We start from the raw sequence: 16620 nt of genomic DNA, 5'->3' as shown, positions 1-16620 counted from the left end.
TGAGTGAAAACAAACAGATGTCAAAGTGTAAAAAGAAAAAAAAAAAACATTCCCATCACAATGAAATCTCACCAACTTGCATTTTTTTAAACTTAAACTTTTAATTCTGTTTGATATTTTTCAGTTCCCCCCTTGTCCTCTGTGGCCCCTGGAGGCCCCCGCGGCCTCAGTTTCACACCAGCTGATGGATTTCAGAGTGAGTGAGAAGCTGCTGCCCAACAACAAACTCTGCATTGTGTGTTTTTGGGGATGACGTACTTGTAACGGCTCCAGAGAAAAACAGGTCCATGTTTGTCTGCAGCCTAGAATCCTCGTGGATCTAAAAGGAAGCAGAAACCCAAAACCAGTGTTACAGAACTAATATACCAGAACCGCTCAGGGAACAAACTCACTTAGAAAGAATGACACAAAAACAAAACCCAGTCCTAAGATAAACGACATTTTAACCACAGACTGAATACTAGAAATAAGATGCTGAATGTTATGTGAGCAAAAGTTGAAATATTTCTTTTTTTTTTTTTCTTATGGTGAAGAAAAAGTCTCTGAAACAACTTCAAGAAATTAAAAGTCCTCATTTACTTTGACACATTTTATTTCTTTCTGACATGAAAAAACAATCAGGCCTAAATATAAGGCCTAAATATACAAAAATGTTAAGTTATTTCTTTGAATGTTCAACTGAAATGAAATCATTTGAAATTTTCAAAAATAAAATGATTGCATAAGCACACTTTCAGTAGCCCATGTGATGTTTACACTGTTCCACACTGCATTTACAGTGGACCTCGCTGCGTTTACTGTGTTCCGCACTGCATTTACAGTGTTCTGTGCTGCGTTTAGTGTTCTGCGCTGCACTTACAGTGGACCTTGCTGCATTTACTGTGTTCTGCACTGTGTTTACAGTGTTCCACACTGCATTTGCAGTGTTCGGTGCTGCCTTTAGTGTTTTGCACTGTGTTTACAGTGTTCCACACTGCATTTGCAGTGTTCTGTGCTGCCTTTAGTGTTTTGCACTGTGTTTACAGTGTTCCACACTGCATTTGCAGTGTTCTGTGCTGCCTTTAGTGTTTTGCACTGTTTACAGTGTTCCACACTGCATTTGCAGTGTTCTGTGCTGCCTTTAGTGTTTTGCACTGTGTTTACAGTGTTCCACACTGCATTTGCAGTGTTCTGTGCTGCCTTTAGTGTTCTGCACTGTGTTTACAGTGTTCCACACTGCATTTGCAGTGTTCTGTGCTGCCTTTAGTGTTTTGCACTGTTTACAGTGTTCCACACTGCATTTGCAGTGTTCTGTGCTGCCTTTAGCGTTTTGCACTGTTTACAGTGTTCCACACTGCATTTGCAGTGTTCTGTGCTGCCTTTAGTGTTTTGCACTGTGTTTACAGTGTTCCACACTGCATTTGCAGTGTTCTGTGCTGCCTTTAGTGTTTTGCACTGTGTTTACAGTGTTCCACACTGCATTTGCAGTGTTCTGTGCTGCCTTTAGTGTTCTGCACTGTGTTTACAGTGTTCCACACTGCATTTGCAGTGTTCTGTGCTGCCTTTAGTGTTTTGCGCTGTGTTTACAGTGTTCCACACTGCGTTTATAGTGTTCTGTGCTGCCTTTAGTGTTCTGCACTGCACTTACAGTGGACCTTGCTGCATTTACTGTGTTCTGCACTGTGTTTACAGTGTTCCACACTGCATTTGCAGTGTTCTGTTCTGCCTTTAGTGTTCTGCACTGTGTTTACAGTGTTCCACACTGCATTTGCAGTGTTCTGTGCTGCCTTTAGTGTTTTGCACTGTGTTTACAGTGTTCCACACTGCATTTGCAGTGTTCTGTGCTGCCTTTAGTATTCTGCGCTGCACTTACAGTGGACCTTGCTGCATTTACTGTGTTCTGCACTGCATTTGCAGTGTTCTGTGCTGCCTTTAGTGTTCTGCGCTGTGTTTAGTGTTCCACACTGCATTTGCAGTGTTCTGTGCTGCCTTTAGTGTTCTGTGCTGCCTTTAGTGTTCTGCGCTGCGTTTACAGTGTTCCACACTCTGTTTACAGTGTTCTGTGCTGCGTTTAGTGTTCTGCGCTGCGTTTACAGTGTTCTGTGCTGCGTTTAGTGTTCTGCGCTGCGTTTACAGTGTTCCACACTCTGTTTACAGTGTTCTGTGCTGCGTTTAGTGTTCTGCTCTGCGTTTACAGTGTTCCACACTCTGTTTACAGTGTTCTGTGCTGCCTTTAGTGTTCTGCGCTGCACTTACAGTGGACCTTGCTGCATTTACTGTGTTCTGCACTGTGTTTATAGTGTTCCACACTGCATTTGCAGTGTTCTGTGCTGCCTTTAGTGTTCTGCGCTGTGTTTAGTGTTCCACACTGCATTTATAGTGTTCTGTGCTGCCTTTAGTGTTCTGCGCTGCACTTACAGTGGACCTTGCTGCATTTACTGTGTTCTGCACTGTGTTTACAGTGTTCCACACTGCATTTGCAGTGTTCTGTGCTGCCTTTAGTGTTCTGCGCTGCACTTACAGTGGACCTTGCTGCATTTACTGTGTTCTGCACTGTGTTTACAGTGTTCCACACTGCATTTGCAGTGTTCTGTGCTGCCTTTAGTGTTTTGCACTGTGTTTACAGTGTTCCACACTGCATTTGCAGTGTTCTGTGCTGCCTTTAGTGTTTTGCACTGTGTTTACAGTGTTCCACACTGCATTTGCAGTGTTCTGTGCTGCCTTTAGTGTTCTGCGCTGCACTTACAGTGGACCTTGCTGCATTTACTGTGTTCTGCACTGTGTTTACAGTGTTCCACACTGTGCTTGCAGTGTTCTGTGCTGCCTTTAGTATTCTGCGCTGCACTTACAGTGGACCTTGCTGCATTTACTGTGTTCTGCACTGTTTACAGTGTTCCACACTGCATTTGCAGTGTTCTGTGCTGCCTTTAGTGTTCTGTGCTGCCTTTAGTGTTCTGCGCTGCGTTTACAGTGTTCCACACTCTGTTTACAGTGTTCTGTGCTGCGTTTAGTGTTCTGCGCTGCGTTTACAGTGTTCCACACTCTGTTTACAGTGTTCTGTGCTGCGTTTAGTGTTCTGCGCTGCGTTTACAGTGTTCCACACTCTGTTTACAGTGTTCTGTGCTGCGTTTAGTGTTCTGCTCTGCGTTTACAGTGTTCCACACTCTGTTTACAGTGTTCTGTGCTGCCTTTAGTGTTCTGCGCTGCACTTACAGTGGACCTTGCTGCATTTACTGTGTTCTGCACTGTGTTTATAGTGTTCCACACTGCATTTGCAGTGTTCTGTGCTGCCTTTAGTGTTCTGCGCTGTGTTTAGTGTTCCACACTGCATTTATAGTGTTCTGTGCTGCCTTTAGTGTTCTGCGCTGCACTTACAGTGGACCTTGCTGCATTTACTGTGTTCTGCACTGTGTTTACAGTGTTCCACACTGCATTTGCAGTGTTCTGTGCTGCCTTTAGTGTTCTGCGCTGCACTTACAGTGGACCTTGCTGCATTTACTGTGTTCTGCACTGTGTTTACAGTGTTCCACACTGCATTTGCAGTGTTCGGTGCTGCCTTTAGTGTTTTGCACTGTGTTTACAGTGTTCCACACTGCATTTGCAGTGTTCTGTGCTGCCTTTAGTGTTTTGCACTGTGTTTACAGTGTTCCACACTGCATTTGCAGTGTTCTGTGCTGCCTTTAGTGTTCTGCGCTGCACTTACAGTGGACCTTGCTGCATTTACTGTGTTCTGCACTGTGTTTACAGTGTTCCACACTGTGCTTGCAGTGTTCTGTGCTGCCTTTAGTATTCTGCGCTGCACTTACAGTGGACCTTGCTGCATTTACTGTGTTCTGCACTGTTTACAGTGTTCCACACTGCATTTGCAGTGTTCTGTGCTGCCTTTAGTGTTCTGTGCTGCCTTTAGTGTTCTGCGCTGCGTTTACAGTGTTCCACACTCTGTTTACAGTGTTCTGTGCTGCGTTTAGTGTTCTGCGCTGCGTTTACAGTGTTCTGTGCTGCGTTTAGTGTTCTGCGCTGCGTTTACAGTGTTCCACACTCTGTTTACAGTGTTCTGTGCTGCGTTTAGTGTTCTGCTCTGCGTTTACAGTGTTCCACACTCTGTTTACAGTGTTCTGTGCTGCCTTTAGTGTTCTGCGCTGCACTTACAGTGGGCCTTGCTGCATTTACTGTGTTCTGCACTGTGTTTACAGTGTTCCACACTGCATTTGCAGTGTTCTGTGCTGCCTTTAGTGTTCTGCGCTGTGTTTAGTGTTCCACACTGCGTTTATAGTGTTCTGTGCTGCCTTTAGTGTTCTGCGCTGCACTTACAGTGGACCTTGCTGCATTTACTGTGTTCTGCACTGTGTTTACAGTGTTCCACACTGCATTTGCAGTGTTCTGTGCTGCCTTTAGTGTTCTGCGCTGCACTTACAGTGGACCTTGCTGCATTTACTGTGTTCTGCACTGTGTTTACAGTGTTCCACACTGCATTTGCAGTGTTCGGTGCTGCCTTTAGTGTTTTGCACTGTGTTTACAGTGTTCCACACTGCATTTGCAGTGTTCTGTGCTGCCTTTAGTGTTTTGCACTGTGTTTACAGTGTTCCACACTGCATTTGCAGTGTTCTGTGCTGCCTTTAGTGTTCTGCGCTGCACTTACAGTGGACCTTGCTGCATTTACTGTGTTCTGCACTGTGTTTACAGTGTTCCACACTGCATTTGCAGTGTTCTGTGCTGCCTTTAGTGTTCTGCGCTGTGTTTACAGTTCTGCGCTGCATTTACAGTGTTCCACACTCTGTTTACAGTGTTCTGTGCTGCGTTTAGTGTTCTGCGCTGCGTTTACAGTGTTCCACACTCTGTTTACAGTGTTCTGTGCTGTCTTTAGTGTTCTGCGCTGCACTTACAGTGGACCTTGCTGCATTTACTGTGTTCTGCACTGTGTTTACAGTGTTCCACACTGCATTTGCAGTGTTCGGTGCTGCCTTTAGTGTTTTGCACTGTGTTTACAGTGTTCCACACTGCATTTGCAGTGTTCTGTGCTGCCTTTAGTGTTCTGCGCTGTGTTTAGTGTTCCACACTGCATTTATAGTGTTCTGTGCTGCCTTTAGTGTTCTGCGCTGCACTTACAGTGGACCTTGCTGCATTTACTGTGTTCTGCACTGTGTTTATAGTGTTCCACACTGCATTTGCAGTGTTCTGTGCTGCCTTTAGTGTTCTGCGCTGTGTTTAGTGTTCCACACTGCATTTATAGTGTTCTGTGCTGCCTTTAGTGTTCTGCGCTGCACTTACAGTGGACCTTGCTGCATTTACTGTGTTCTGCACTGTGTTTACAGTGTTCCACACTGCATTTGCAGTGTTCTGTGCTGCCTTTAGTGTTCTGCGCTGCACTTACAGTGGACCTTGCTGCATTTACTGTGTTCTGCACTGTGTTTACAGTGTTCCACACTGCATTTGCAGTGTTCGGTGCTGCCTTTAGTGTTTTGCACTGTGTTTACAGTGTTCCACACTGCATTTGCAGTGTTCTGTGCTGCCTTTAGTGTTTTGCACTGTGTTTACAGTGTTCCACACTGCATTTGCAGTGTTCTGTGCTGCCTTTAGTGTTCTGCGCTGCACTTACAGTGGACCTTGCTGCATTTACTGTGTTCTGCACTGTGTTTACAGTGTTCCACACTGTGCTTGCAGTGTTCTGTGCTGCCTTTAGTATTCTGCGCTGCACTTACAGTGGACCTTGCTGCATTTACTGTGTTCTGCACTGTTTACAGTGTTCCACACTGCATTTGCAGTGTTCTGTGCTGCCTTTAGTGTTCTGTGCTGCCTTTAGTGTTCTGCGCTGCGTTTACAGTGTTCCACACTCTGTTTACAGTGTTCTGTGCTGCGTTTAGTGTTCTGCGCTGCGTTTACAGTGTTCTGTGCTGCGTTTAGTGTTCTGCGCTGCGTTTACAGTGTTCCACACTCTGTTTACAGTGTTCTGTGCTGCGTTTAGTGTTCTGCTCTGCGTTTACAGTGTTCCACACTCTGTTTACAGTGTTCTGTGCTGCCTTTAGTGTTCTGCGCTGCACTTACAGTGGACCTTGCTGCATTTACTGTGTTCTGCACTGTGTTTACAGTGTTCCACACTGCATTTGCAGTGTTCTGTGCTGCCTTTAGTGTTCTGCGCTGTGTTTAGTGTTCCACACTGCGTTTATAGTGTTCTGTGCTGCCTTTAGTGTTCTGCGCTGCACTTACAGTGGACCTTGCTGCATTTACTGTGTTCTGCACTGTGTTTACAGTGTTCCACACTGCATTTGCAGTGTTCTGTGCTGCCTTTAGTGTTCTGCGCTGCACTTACAGTGGACCTTGCTGCATTTACTGTGTTCTGCACTGTGTTTACAGTGTTCCACACTGCATTTGCAGTGTTCGGTGCTGCCTTTAGTGTTTTGCACTGTGTTTACAGTGTTCCACACTGCATTTGCAGTGTTCTGTGCTGCCTTTAGTGTTTTGCACTGTGTTTACAGTGTTCCACACTGCATTTGCAGTGTTCTGTGCTGCCTTTAATGTTCTGCGCTGCACTTACAGTGGACCTTGCTGCATTTACTGTGTTCTGCACTGTGTTTACAGTGTTCCACACTGCATTTGCAGTGTTCTGTGCTGCCTTTAGTGTTCTGCGCTGTGTTTACAGTTCTGCGCTGCATTTACAGTGTTCCACACTCTGTTTACAGTGTTCTGTGCTGCGTTTAGTGTTCTGCGCTGCGTTTACAGTGTTCCACACTCTGTTTACAGTGTTCTGTGCTGCCTTTAGTGTTCTGCGCTGCACTTACAGTGGACCTTGCTGCATTTACTGTGTTCTGCACTGTGTTTACAGTGTTCCACACTGCATTTGCAGTGTTCTGTGCTGCCTTTAGTGTTCTGCGCTGTGTTTACAGTGTTCCACACTGCGTTTATAGTGTTCTGTGCTGCCTTTAGTGTTCTGCACTGCACTTACAGTGGGCCTTGCTGCATTTACTGTGTTCTGCACTGTGTTTACAGTGTTCCACACTGCATTTGCAGTGTTCGGTGCTGCCTTTAGTGTTTTGCACTGTGTTTACAGTGTTCCACACTGCATTTGCAGTGTTCTGTGCTGCCTTTAGTGTTCTGCACTGCACTTACAGTGGGCCTTGCTGCATTTACTGTGTTCTGCACTGTGTTTACAGTGTTCCACACTGCATTTGCAGTGTTCGGTGCTGCCTTTAGTGTTTTGCACTGTGTTTACAGTGTTCCACACTGCATTTGCAGTGTTCTGTGCTGCCTTTAGTGTTTTGCACTGTGTTTACAGTGTTCCACACTGCATTTGCAGTGTTCTGTGCTGCCTTTAGTGTTCTGCGCTGCACTTACAGTGGACCTTGCTGCATTTACTGTGTTCTGCACTGTGTTTACAGTGTTCCACACTGCATTTGCAGTGTTCTGTGCTGCCTTTAGTGTTCTGCGCTGCACTTACAGTGGACCTTGCTGCATTTACTGTGTTCTGCACTGTGTTTACAGTGTTCCACACTGCATTTGCAGTGTTCTGTGCTGCCTTTAGTGTTTTGCACTGTGTTTACAGTGTTCCACACTGCATTTGCAGTGTTCTGTGCTGCCTTTAGTGTTTTGCACTGTTTACAGTGTTCCACACTGCATTTGCAGTGTTCTGTGCTGCCTTTAGTGTTTTGCACTGTGTTTACAGTGTTCCACACTGCATTTGCAGTGTTCTGTGCTGCCTTTAGTGTTCTGCACTGTGTTTACAGTGTTCCACACTGCATTTGCAGTGTTCTGTGCTGCCTTTAGTGTTCTGTGCTGCCTTTAGTGTTCTGCGCTGCGTTTACAGTGTTCCACACTCTGTTTACAGTGTTCTGTGCTGCGTTTAGTGTTCTGCGCTGCGTTTACAGTGTTCTGTGCTGCGTTTAGTGTTCTGCGCTGCGTTTACAGTGTTCCACACTCTGTTTACAGTGTTCTGTGCTGCGTTTAGTGTTCTGCTCTGCGTTTACAGTGTTCCACACTCTGTTTACAGTGTTCTGTGCTGCCTTTAGTGTTCTGCGCTGCACTTACAGTGGACCTTGCTGCATTTACTGTGTTCTGCACTGTGTTTACAGTGTTCCACACTGCATTTGCAGTGTTCTGTGCTGCCTTTAGTGTTCTGCGCTGTGTTTAGTGTTCCACACTGCGTTTATAGTGTTCTGTGCTGCCTTTAGTGTTCTGCGCTGCACTTACAGTGGACCTTGCTGCATTTACTGTGTTCTGCACTGTGTTTACAGTGTTCCACACTGCATTTGCAGTGTTCGGTGCTGCCTTTAGTGTTTTGCACTGTGTTTACAGTGTTCCACACTGCATTTGCAGTGTTCTGTGCTGCCTTTAGTGTTTTGCACTGTGTTTACAGTGTTCCACACTGCATTTGCAGTGTTCTGTGCTGCCTTTAGTGTTCTGCGCTGCACTTACAGTGGACCTTGCTGCATTTACTGTGTTCTGCACTGTGTTTACAGTGTTCCACACTGCATTTGCAGTGTTCTGTGCTGCCTTTAGTGTTCTGCGCTGTGTTTACAGTGTTCCACACTGCGTTTACAGTGTTCTGTGCTGCGTTTAGTGTTCTGCGCTGCGTTTACAGTTCTGCGCTGCATTTACAGTGTTCCACACTCTGTTTACAGTGTTCTGTGCTGCGTTTAGTGTTCTGCTCTGCGTTTACAGTGTTCCACACTCTGTTTACAGTGTTCTGTGCTGCCTTTAGTGTTCTGCGCTGCACTTACAGTGGACCTTGCTGCATTTACTGTGTTCTGCACTGTGTTTACAGTGTTCCACACTGCATTTGCAGTGTTCTGTGCTGCTTTTAGTGTTCTGCGCTGTGTTTAGTGTTCCACACTGCGTTTATAGTGTTCTGTGCTGCCTTTAGTGTTCTGCGCTGCACTTACAGTGGACCTTGCTGCATTTACTGTGTTCTGCACTGTGTTTACAGTGTTCCACACTGCATTTGCAGTGTTCGGTGCTGCCTTTAGTGTTTTGCACTGTGTTTACAGTGTTCCACACTGCATTTGCAGTGTTCTGTGCTGCCTTTAGTGTTTTTCACTGTGTTTACAGTGTTCCACACTGCATTTGCAGTGTTCTGTGCTGCCTTTAGTGTTCTGCGCTGCACTTACAGTGGACCTTGCTGCATTTACTGTGTTCTGCACTGTGTTTACAGTGTTCCACACTGCATTTGCAGTGTTCTGTGCTGCCTTTAGTGTTCTGCGCTGTGTTTACAGTGTTCCACACTGCGTTTACAGTGTTCTGTGCTGCGTTTAGTGTTCTGCGCTGCGTTTACAGTGTCCCACACTCTGTTTACAGTGTTCTGTGCTGCCTTTAGTGTTCTGCACTGCACTTACAGTGGACCTTGCTGCATTTACTGTGTTCTGCACTGTGTTTACAGTGTTCCACACTGCATTTGCAGTGTTCGGTGCTGCCTTTAGTGTTTTGCACTGTGTTTACAGTGTTCCACACTGCATTTGCAGTGTTCTGTGCTGCCTTTAGTGTTTTGCACTGTTTACAGTGTTCCACACTGCATTTGCAGTGTTCTGTGCTGCCTTTAGTGTTCTGCACTGTGTTTACAGTGTTCCACACTGCATTTGCAGTGTTCTGTGCTGCCTTTAGTGTTCTGCACTGTGTTTACAGTGTTCCACACTGCATTTGCAGTGTTCGGTGCTGCCTTTAGTGTTTTGCACTGTGTTTACAGTGTTCCACACTGCATTTGCAGTGTTCTGTGCTGCCTTTAGTGTTTTGCACTGTGTTTCAGTGTTCCACCACTGCATTTGCAGTGTTTCGTGATGCCTTTAGTGTTCTGCGCTTGACACTTACAGGGACCTTGCTGCATTTACTGTGTTCTGCACTGTGTTTACAGTGTTCCACCACTGTGCCTTGCAGTGTTCTGTGCTGCCTTTAGTATTCTGCGCGCACTTACAGTGGACCTTGCTGCATTTACTGTGTTCTGCACTGTGTTTACAGTGTTCCACACTGCATTTGCAGTTGTTCATGTGCTTGCCCTTTAGTGTTCTGTGCTGCCATTTAGTGTTCCTGCGCTGCGTTTACAGTGTTCCACACTCTGTTTACAGTGTTCTGTGCTGCGTTTAGTGTTTCTGCGCTGCGTTTTACAGTGTTCTTGTGCTGCGTTTTAGTGTTCTGCGCTGATGTTTTACAGTGTTCCCCAACTCTGTTTACAGTGTTCTGTGCTGCGTTTAGTGTTCTGCTCTGCGTTTACAGTGTTCCACACTCTGTTTACAGTGTTCTGTGCTGCCTTTAGTGTTCTGCGCTGCACTTACAGTGGACCTTGCTGCATTTACTGTGTTCTGCACTGTGTTTACAGTGTTCCACACTGCATTTGCAGTGTTCTGTGCTGCCTTTAGTGTTCTGCGCTGTGTTTAGTGTTCCACACTGCGTTTATAGTGTTCTGTGCTGCCTTTAGTGTTCTGCGCTGCACTTACAGTGGACCTTGCTGCATTTACTGTGTTCTGCACTGTGTTTACAGTGTTCCACACTGCATTTGCAGTGTTCTGTGCTGCCTTTAGTGTTCTGCGCTGCACTTACAGTGGACCTTGCTGCATTTACTGTGTTCTGCACTGTGTTTACAGTGTTCCACACTGCATTTGCAGTGTTCGGTGCTGCCTTTAGTGTTTTGCACTGTGTTTACAGTGTTCCACACTGCATTTGCAGTGTTCTGTGCTGCCTTTAGTGTTTTGCACTGTGTTTACAGTGTTCCACACTGTGCTTGCAGTGTTCTGTGCTGCCTTTAGTATTCTGCGCTGCACTTACAGTGGACCTTGCTGCATTTACTGTGTTCTGCACTGTGTTTACAGTGTTCCACACTGCATTTGCAGTGTTCGGTGCTGCCTTTAGTGTTCTGCGCTGTGTTTACAGTGTTCCACACTGCGTTTATAGTGTTCTGTGCTGCCTTTAGTGTTCTGCACTGCACTTACAGTGGACCTAGCTGCATTTACTGTGTTCTGCACTGTGTTCACAGTGTTTCACACTGCATTTGCAGTGTTCGGTGCTGCCTTTAGTGTTTTGCACTGTGTTTACAGTGTTCCACACTGCATTTGCAGTGTCCGGTGCTGCCTTTAATGTTTTGCACTGTGTTTACAGTGTTCCACACTGCATTTGCAGTGTCCGGTGCTGCCTTTAGTGTTCTGCGCTGCACTTACAGTGGACCTTGCTGCATTTACTGTGTTCTGCACTGTGTTTACAGTGTTCCACACTGTGCTTGCAGTGTTCTGTGCTGCCTTTAGTATTCTGCGCTGCACTTACAGTGGACCTTGCTGCATTTACTGTGTTCTGCACTGTGTTTACAGTGTTCCACACTGCATTTGCAGTGTTCGGTGCTGCCTTTAGTGTTTTGCACTGTGTTTACAGTGTTCCACACTGCATTTGCAGTGTTCTGTGCTGCCTTTAGTGTTTTGCACTGTGTTTACAGTGTTCCACACTGCATTTGCAGTGTTCTGTGCTGCCTTTAGTGTTCTGCGCTGCACTTACAGTGGACCTTGCTGCATTTACTGTGTTCTGCACTGTGTTTACAGTGTTCCACACTGCATTTGCAGTGTTCTGTGCTGCCTTTAGTGTTCTGCGCTGTGTTTACAGTGTTCCACACTCTGTTTACAGTGTTCTGTGCTGCCTTTAGTGTTCTGCGCTGCACTTACAGTGGACCTTGCTGCATTTACTGTGTTCTGCACTGTGTTTACAGTGTTCCACACTGCATTTGCAGTGTTCTGTGCTGCCTTTAGTGTTCTGCGCTGTGTTTACAGTGTTCCACACTGCGTTTATAGTGTTCTGTGCTGCCTTTAGTGTTCTGCACTGCACTTACAGTGGACCTTGCTGCATTTACTGTGTTCTGCACTGTGTTTACAGTGTTCCACACTGCATTTGCAGTGTTCGGTGCTGCCTTTAGTGTTTCGCACTGTGTTTACAGTGTTCCACACTGCATTTGCAGTGTTCTGTGCTGCGTTTAGTGTTCTGCGCTGCGTTTACAGTGTTCCACACTCTGTTTACAGTGTTCTGTGCTGCCTTTAGTGTTCTGCGCTGCACTTACAGTGGACCTTGCTGCATTTACTGTGTTCTGCACTGTGTTTACAGTGTTCCACACTGCATTTGCAGTGTTCGGTGCTGCCTTTAGTGTTTCGCACTGTGTTTACAGTGTTCCACACTGCATTTGCAGTGTTCTGTGCTGCCTTTAGTGTTTTGCACTGTGTTTACAGTGTTCCACACTGCATTTGCAGTGTTCTGTGCTGCCTTTAGTGTTCTGCGCTGCACTTACAGTGGACCTTGCTGCATTTACTGTGTTCTGCACTGTGTTTACAGTGTTCCACACTGCATTTGCAGTGTTCGGTGCTGCCTTTAGTGTTCTGCGCTGTGTTTACAGTGTTCCACACTGCATTTGCAGTGTTCTGTGCTGCCTTTAGTGTTTTGCACTGTGTTTACAGTGTTCCACACTGCATTTGCAGTGTTCTGTGCTGCCTTTAGTGTTCTGCGCTGCACTTACAGTGGACCTTGCTGCATTTACTGTGTTCTGCACTGTGTTTACAGTGTTCCACACTGTGCTTGCAGTGTTCTGTGCTGCCTTTAGTATTCTGCGCTGCACTTACAGTGGACCTTGCTGCATTTACTGTGTTCTGCACTGTGTTTACAGTGTTCCACACTGCATTTGCAGTGTTCTGTGCTGCCTTTAGTGTTCTGCGCTGCGTTTACAGTGTTCCACACTCTGTTTACAGTGTTCTGTGCTGCGTTTAGTGTTCTGCGCTGCGTTTACAGTGTTCTGTGCTGCGTTTAGTGTTCTGCGCTGCGTTTACAGTGTTCCACACTCTGTTTACAGTGTTCTGTGCTGCGTTTAGTGTTCTGCTCTGCGTTTACAGTGTTCCACACTCTGTTTACAGTGTTCTGTGCTGCCTTTAGTGTTCTGCGCTGCACTTACAGTGGACCTTGCTGCATTTACTGTGTTCTGCACTGTGTTTACAGTGTTCCACACTGCATTTGCAGTGTTCTGTGCTGCCTTTAGTGTTCTGCGCTGTGTTTAGTGTTCCACACTGCGTTTATAGTGTTCTGTGCTGCCTTTAGTGTTCTGCGCTGCACTTACAGTGGACCTTGCTGCATTTACTGTGTTCTGCACTGTGTTTACAGTGTTCCACACTGCATTTGCAGTGTTCTGTGCTGCCTTTAGTGTTCTGCGCTGCACTTACAGTGGACCTTGCTGCATTTACTGTGTTCTGCACTGTGTTTACAGTGTTCCACACTGCATTTGCAGTGTTCGGTGCTGCCTTTAGTGTTTTGCACTGTGTTTACAGTGTTCCACACTGCATTTGCAGTGTTCTGTGCTGCCTTTAGTGTTTTGCACTGTGTTTACAGTGTTCCACACTGCATTTGCAGTGTTCTGTGCTGCCTTTAGTGTTCTGCGCTGCACTTACAGTGGACCTTGCTGCATTTACTGTGTTCTGCACTGTGTTTACAGTGTTTCACACTGCATTTGCAGTGCTCGGTGCTGCCTTTAGTGTTTTGCACTGTGTTTACAGTGTTCCACACTGCATTTGCAGTGTTCTGTGCTGCCTTTAGTGTTTTGCACTGTGTTTACAGTGTTCCACACTGCATTTGCAGTGTTCTGTGCTGCCTTTAGTGTTCTGCGCTGCACTTACAGTGGACCTTGCTGCATTTACTGTGTTCTGCACTGTGTTTACAGTGTTCCACACTGTGCTTGCAGTGTTCTGTGCTGCCTTTAGTATTCTGCGCTGCACTTACAGTGGACCTTGCTGCATTTACTGTGTTCTGCACTGTGTTTACAGTGTTCCACACTGCATTTGCAGTGTTCTGTGCTGCCTTTAGTGTTCTGCGCTGTGTTTACAGTGTTCCACACTGCGTTTACAGTGTTCTGTGCTGCGTTTAGTGTTCTGCGCTGCGTTTACAGTTCTGCGCTGCGTTTACAGTGTTCCACACTCTGTTTACAGTGTTCTGTGCTGCGTTTAGTGTTCTGCGCTGCGTTTACAGTGTTCCACACTCTGTTTACAGTGTTCTGTGCTGCCTTTAGTGTTCTGCGCTGCACTTACAGTGGACCTTGCTGCATTTACTGTGTTCTGCACTGTGTTTACAGTGTTCCACACTGCATTTGCAGTGTTCTGTGCTGCCTTTAGTGTTCTGCGCTGTGTTTACAGTGTTCCACACTGCGTTTATAGTGTTCTGTGCTGCCTTTAGTGTTCTGCACTGCACTTACAGTGGACCTTGCTGCATTTACTGTGTTCTGCACTGCATTTGCAGTGTTCTGTACTGCCTTTAGTGTTCTGCGCTGCATTTGCAGTGTTCCACACTGCGTTTACAGTGTTCTGTGCTGCCTTTAGTGTTCTGCGCTGCACTTACAGTGGACCTTGCTGCATTTACTGTGTTCTGCACTGTGTTCACAGTGATCCACACTGCATTTGCAGTGTTCTGTGCTGCCTTTAGTGTTCTATGCTGCATTTGCAGTGTCCCGCGCTGTGTTTGCAGTGTTCTTTCCAGTGACTTGCCTTCCATTTGGGTCATTTCATGAAAAGGGGTCACCAACATGTGACATGAGGGTCAATTTTTAAATTTCCTAGCAAGGTGCTATGAACTGTAAGATATGAATATACAGACCATTGGGAATATATAAAATACACTCTTGAGTTAAGTCATGTTATACTTTTTTTGGATGGGCTCGTGGGAAAGCTCCACAGTGCTATTTTTGGCGGCTATGTTGGGACTCGATCGTGAGACAAACATAAAGTGATAGAACTTTATTGATTGCTTGGGAAGACTAACTCAGTGAAATTGATTGGGAGAAATTAAGTTTATTGTGTGCTCATCAAATCAGAGGTAAATTCAGATAAATTACTTGTTTATTTTTACAAAAATAATCCTTAGGTGCTGTATGTCACAAATTTGGTGGGGTTTGGTGTCCCCCTTTTCAGAAAAAAAGAAAAATTCCAAGATAATTATATCCTCTATGTTATTATTTAATCTATATATATATATATATATATATATATATTCCCCCCCCCCCCCTGCATGCTGTTGTTTTTACTGACCAATAATGTTGGCTTGGTGACCCCTTTTCATGAAGTGACCCATTTATTAGTTTTCTGTGTTTTTGTTGAGGAAATTCAGCCTGGTTGGGGGGGGTCAGCCAAAGGTCCTCTGACTTCATGCTTCCTGTTAACTCTGACTCTGCTGAGAGGAACTTAGCACACTATCCTGAACATGTGACTAAAATAACATTTTTGATCATTCTGATCAGAAATGACTATTAAATCTGACACATCTGAGAAAAACAAATTTCATTACTGCACTGTGCAGAGGAGTTTGAGATCATCTGCTGTTAATGTTTGCAGCTGAGTATGTGTGATAAGTGAACCTCAAACCAGTGTGAACAGATCCAGATCCTGATCCAGATTTACACAAACTTTCAGGTGTTGATTGGTTGTCATTGAATTTGAAGACTGACAGGGTCTTATTAGGATGTAGATTTTGACTGAAGCATTTTGTGCAATATTAAAGATATTTTCAAAAAAGACAGTATGAGATGTCGTTTTTGAAAATGCTAATAATCAGTGAATCAGGATCATTTTTTTTAAACACAGTGTTAAATTCTGTTTGTAAAGCCTTTACAGTGACACTTCCTGTTTAAATCTGAGAGCTGCTGATGGTTTTTGATACTTTATTAGACCCCACTCACACGCGTACACACACACATGCACATTTGGACCCCTCCCATCCCGCGTTTCCCAGCATGCCTTGCAGCACTGTGCTTCTTTTGCTGATGTTGGAGGAAAATGTGTCACAGGAAGCAGAGACGGAGCAAACCATCTATAATCCAATAAATATTTTAATTTACTATCCTCATAATATTAAACACTTCATTCCAGCCACAAAGAAAGCTCTGCATCAGCAGATACTACTAATATGTATTTCCAAAAAGTACATTTCTAATTTTTAAAATTTATTTCGGCTCCATTATCATATATAGTTTGTGTTTGATTTTTTTTTGTCTAATTATACATTTCTACAGTTATCAAATATGGTAAATATTTAGCTATATATTGTCTCATTCTCTTGTGAATTTATTGCAGTTTCTCTCTTCCAAACGGATGGCGAGGAATATATAGTTTAATAGGGAATCGTATTAATCTATTTCGAGATCAGTGATCAGTCATTTAAAAAAAAAAAAAAAAAAATATTATTTTGGTTAATTTTTAAAGCTAATAATTTCATTTTCTAATCTTGCCGTTTTAACTTTAGGGCAGATTTGATGGCAATTTTTTTCATATTTTCACATCTTTAGTTTTACATTCCCGATGTTCAGTCAAATAAAACAATTATTGCACCTTTGTAGATTTTATTCGACATGCAGACCTGTGGATTTTAAAATAAATCGTTTCATTTAAGGACAATACAATTGAACTTTTTTTTAATCTCCGCAGACAAAGTGAACTCACCGCTTTGACGTTTCCGTCTTTATCCAGATCACAGCGTTAAACTTTTCTTTTGATCGTTATTCACTTTTCGCATCCTGAAATGTTTTTTTAGTTGGACTAAAAATCCGATTTTTTTTTTTTCCCTGAGCTCCGCTCGATTCACTTCGCCCATAAACAGCTGCTGCCGTCAAATTTCAACAGCAGCAGCGTCGGCTCCGGTCAGACACTTCAAAATAAAAGCATTTCG

General features: G+C 44.7%; 1 protein-coding gene across 1 annotated transcript in view; it reads right to left on the bottom strand.

The window, feature by feature from the left end:
• The window catches only part of tmem71 (transmembrane protein 71), a 37734-nt gene extending 21149 nt beyond the window's left edge, over nt 1-16585 (bottom strand). Inside the window, exons 1-2 of the mRNA XM_034183482.1 lie at nt 16395-16585; nt 259-319 (exon numbers count right to left, since the gene is read on the bottom strand). Coding sequence (XP_034039373.1) covers nt 259-289 — 31 coding nt within the window. The 5' untranslated portion in view covers nt 290-319; nt 16395-16585. The remainder of the gene's footprint in view (nt 1-258; nt 320-16394) is intronic.
• Between the last annotated feature and the right edge of the window lie 35 nt (nt 16586-16620).

This window comes from Thalassophryne amazonica, chromosome 12, assembly GCF_902500255.1.
Source record: "Thalassophryne amazonica chromosome 12, fThaAma1.1, whole genome shotgun sequence".
Classification (NCBI taxonomy): domain Eukaryota; kingdom Metazoa; phylum Chordata; class Actinopteri; order Batrachoidiformes; family Batrachoididae; genus Thalassophryne; species Thalassophryne amazonica.
Note: the sequence above shows the minus strand (reverse complement) of the source record. Positions and strands in the feature narration are given on the sequence as shown.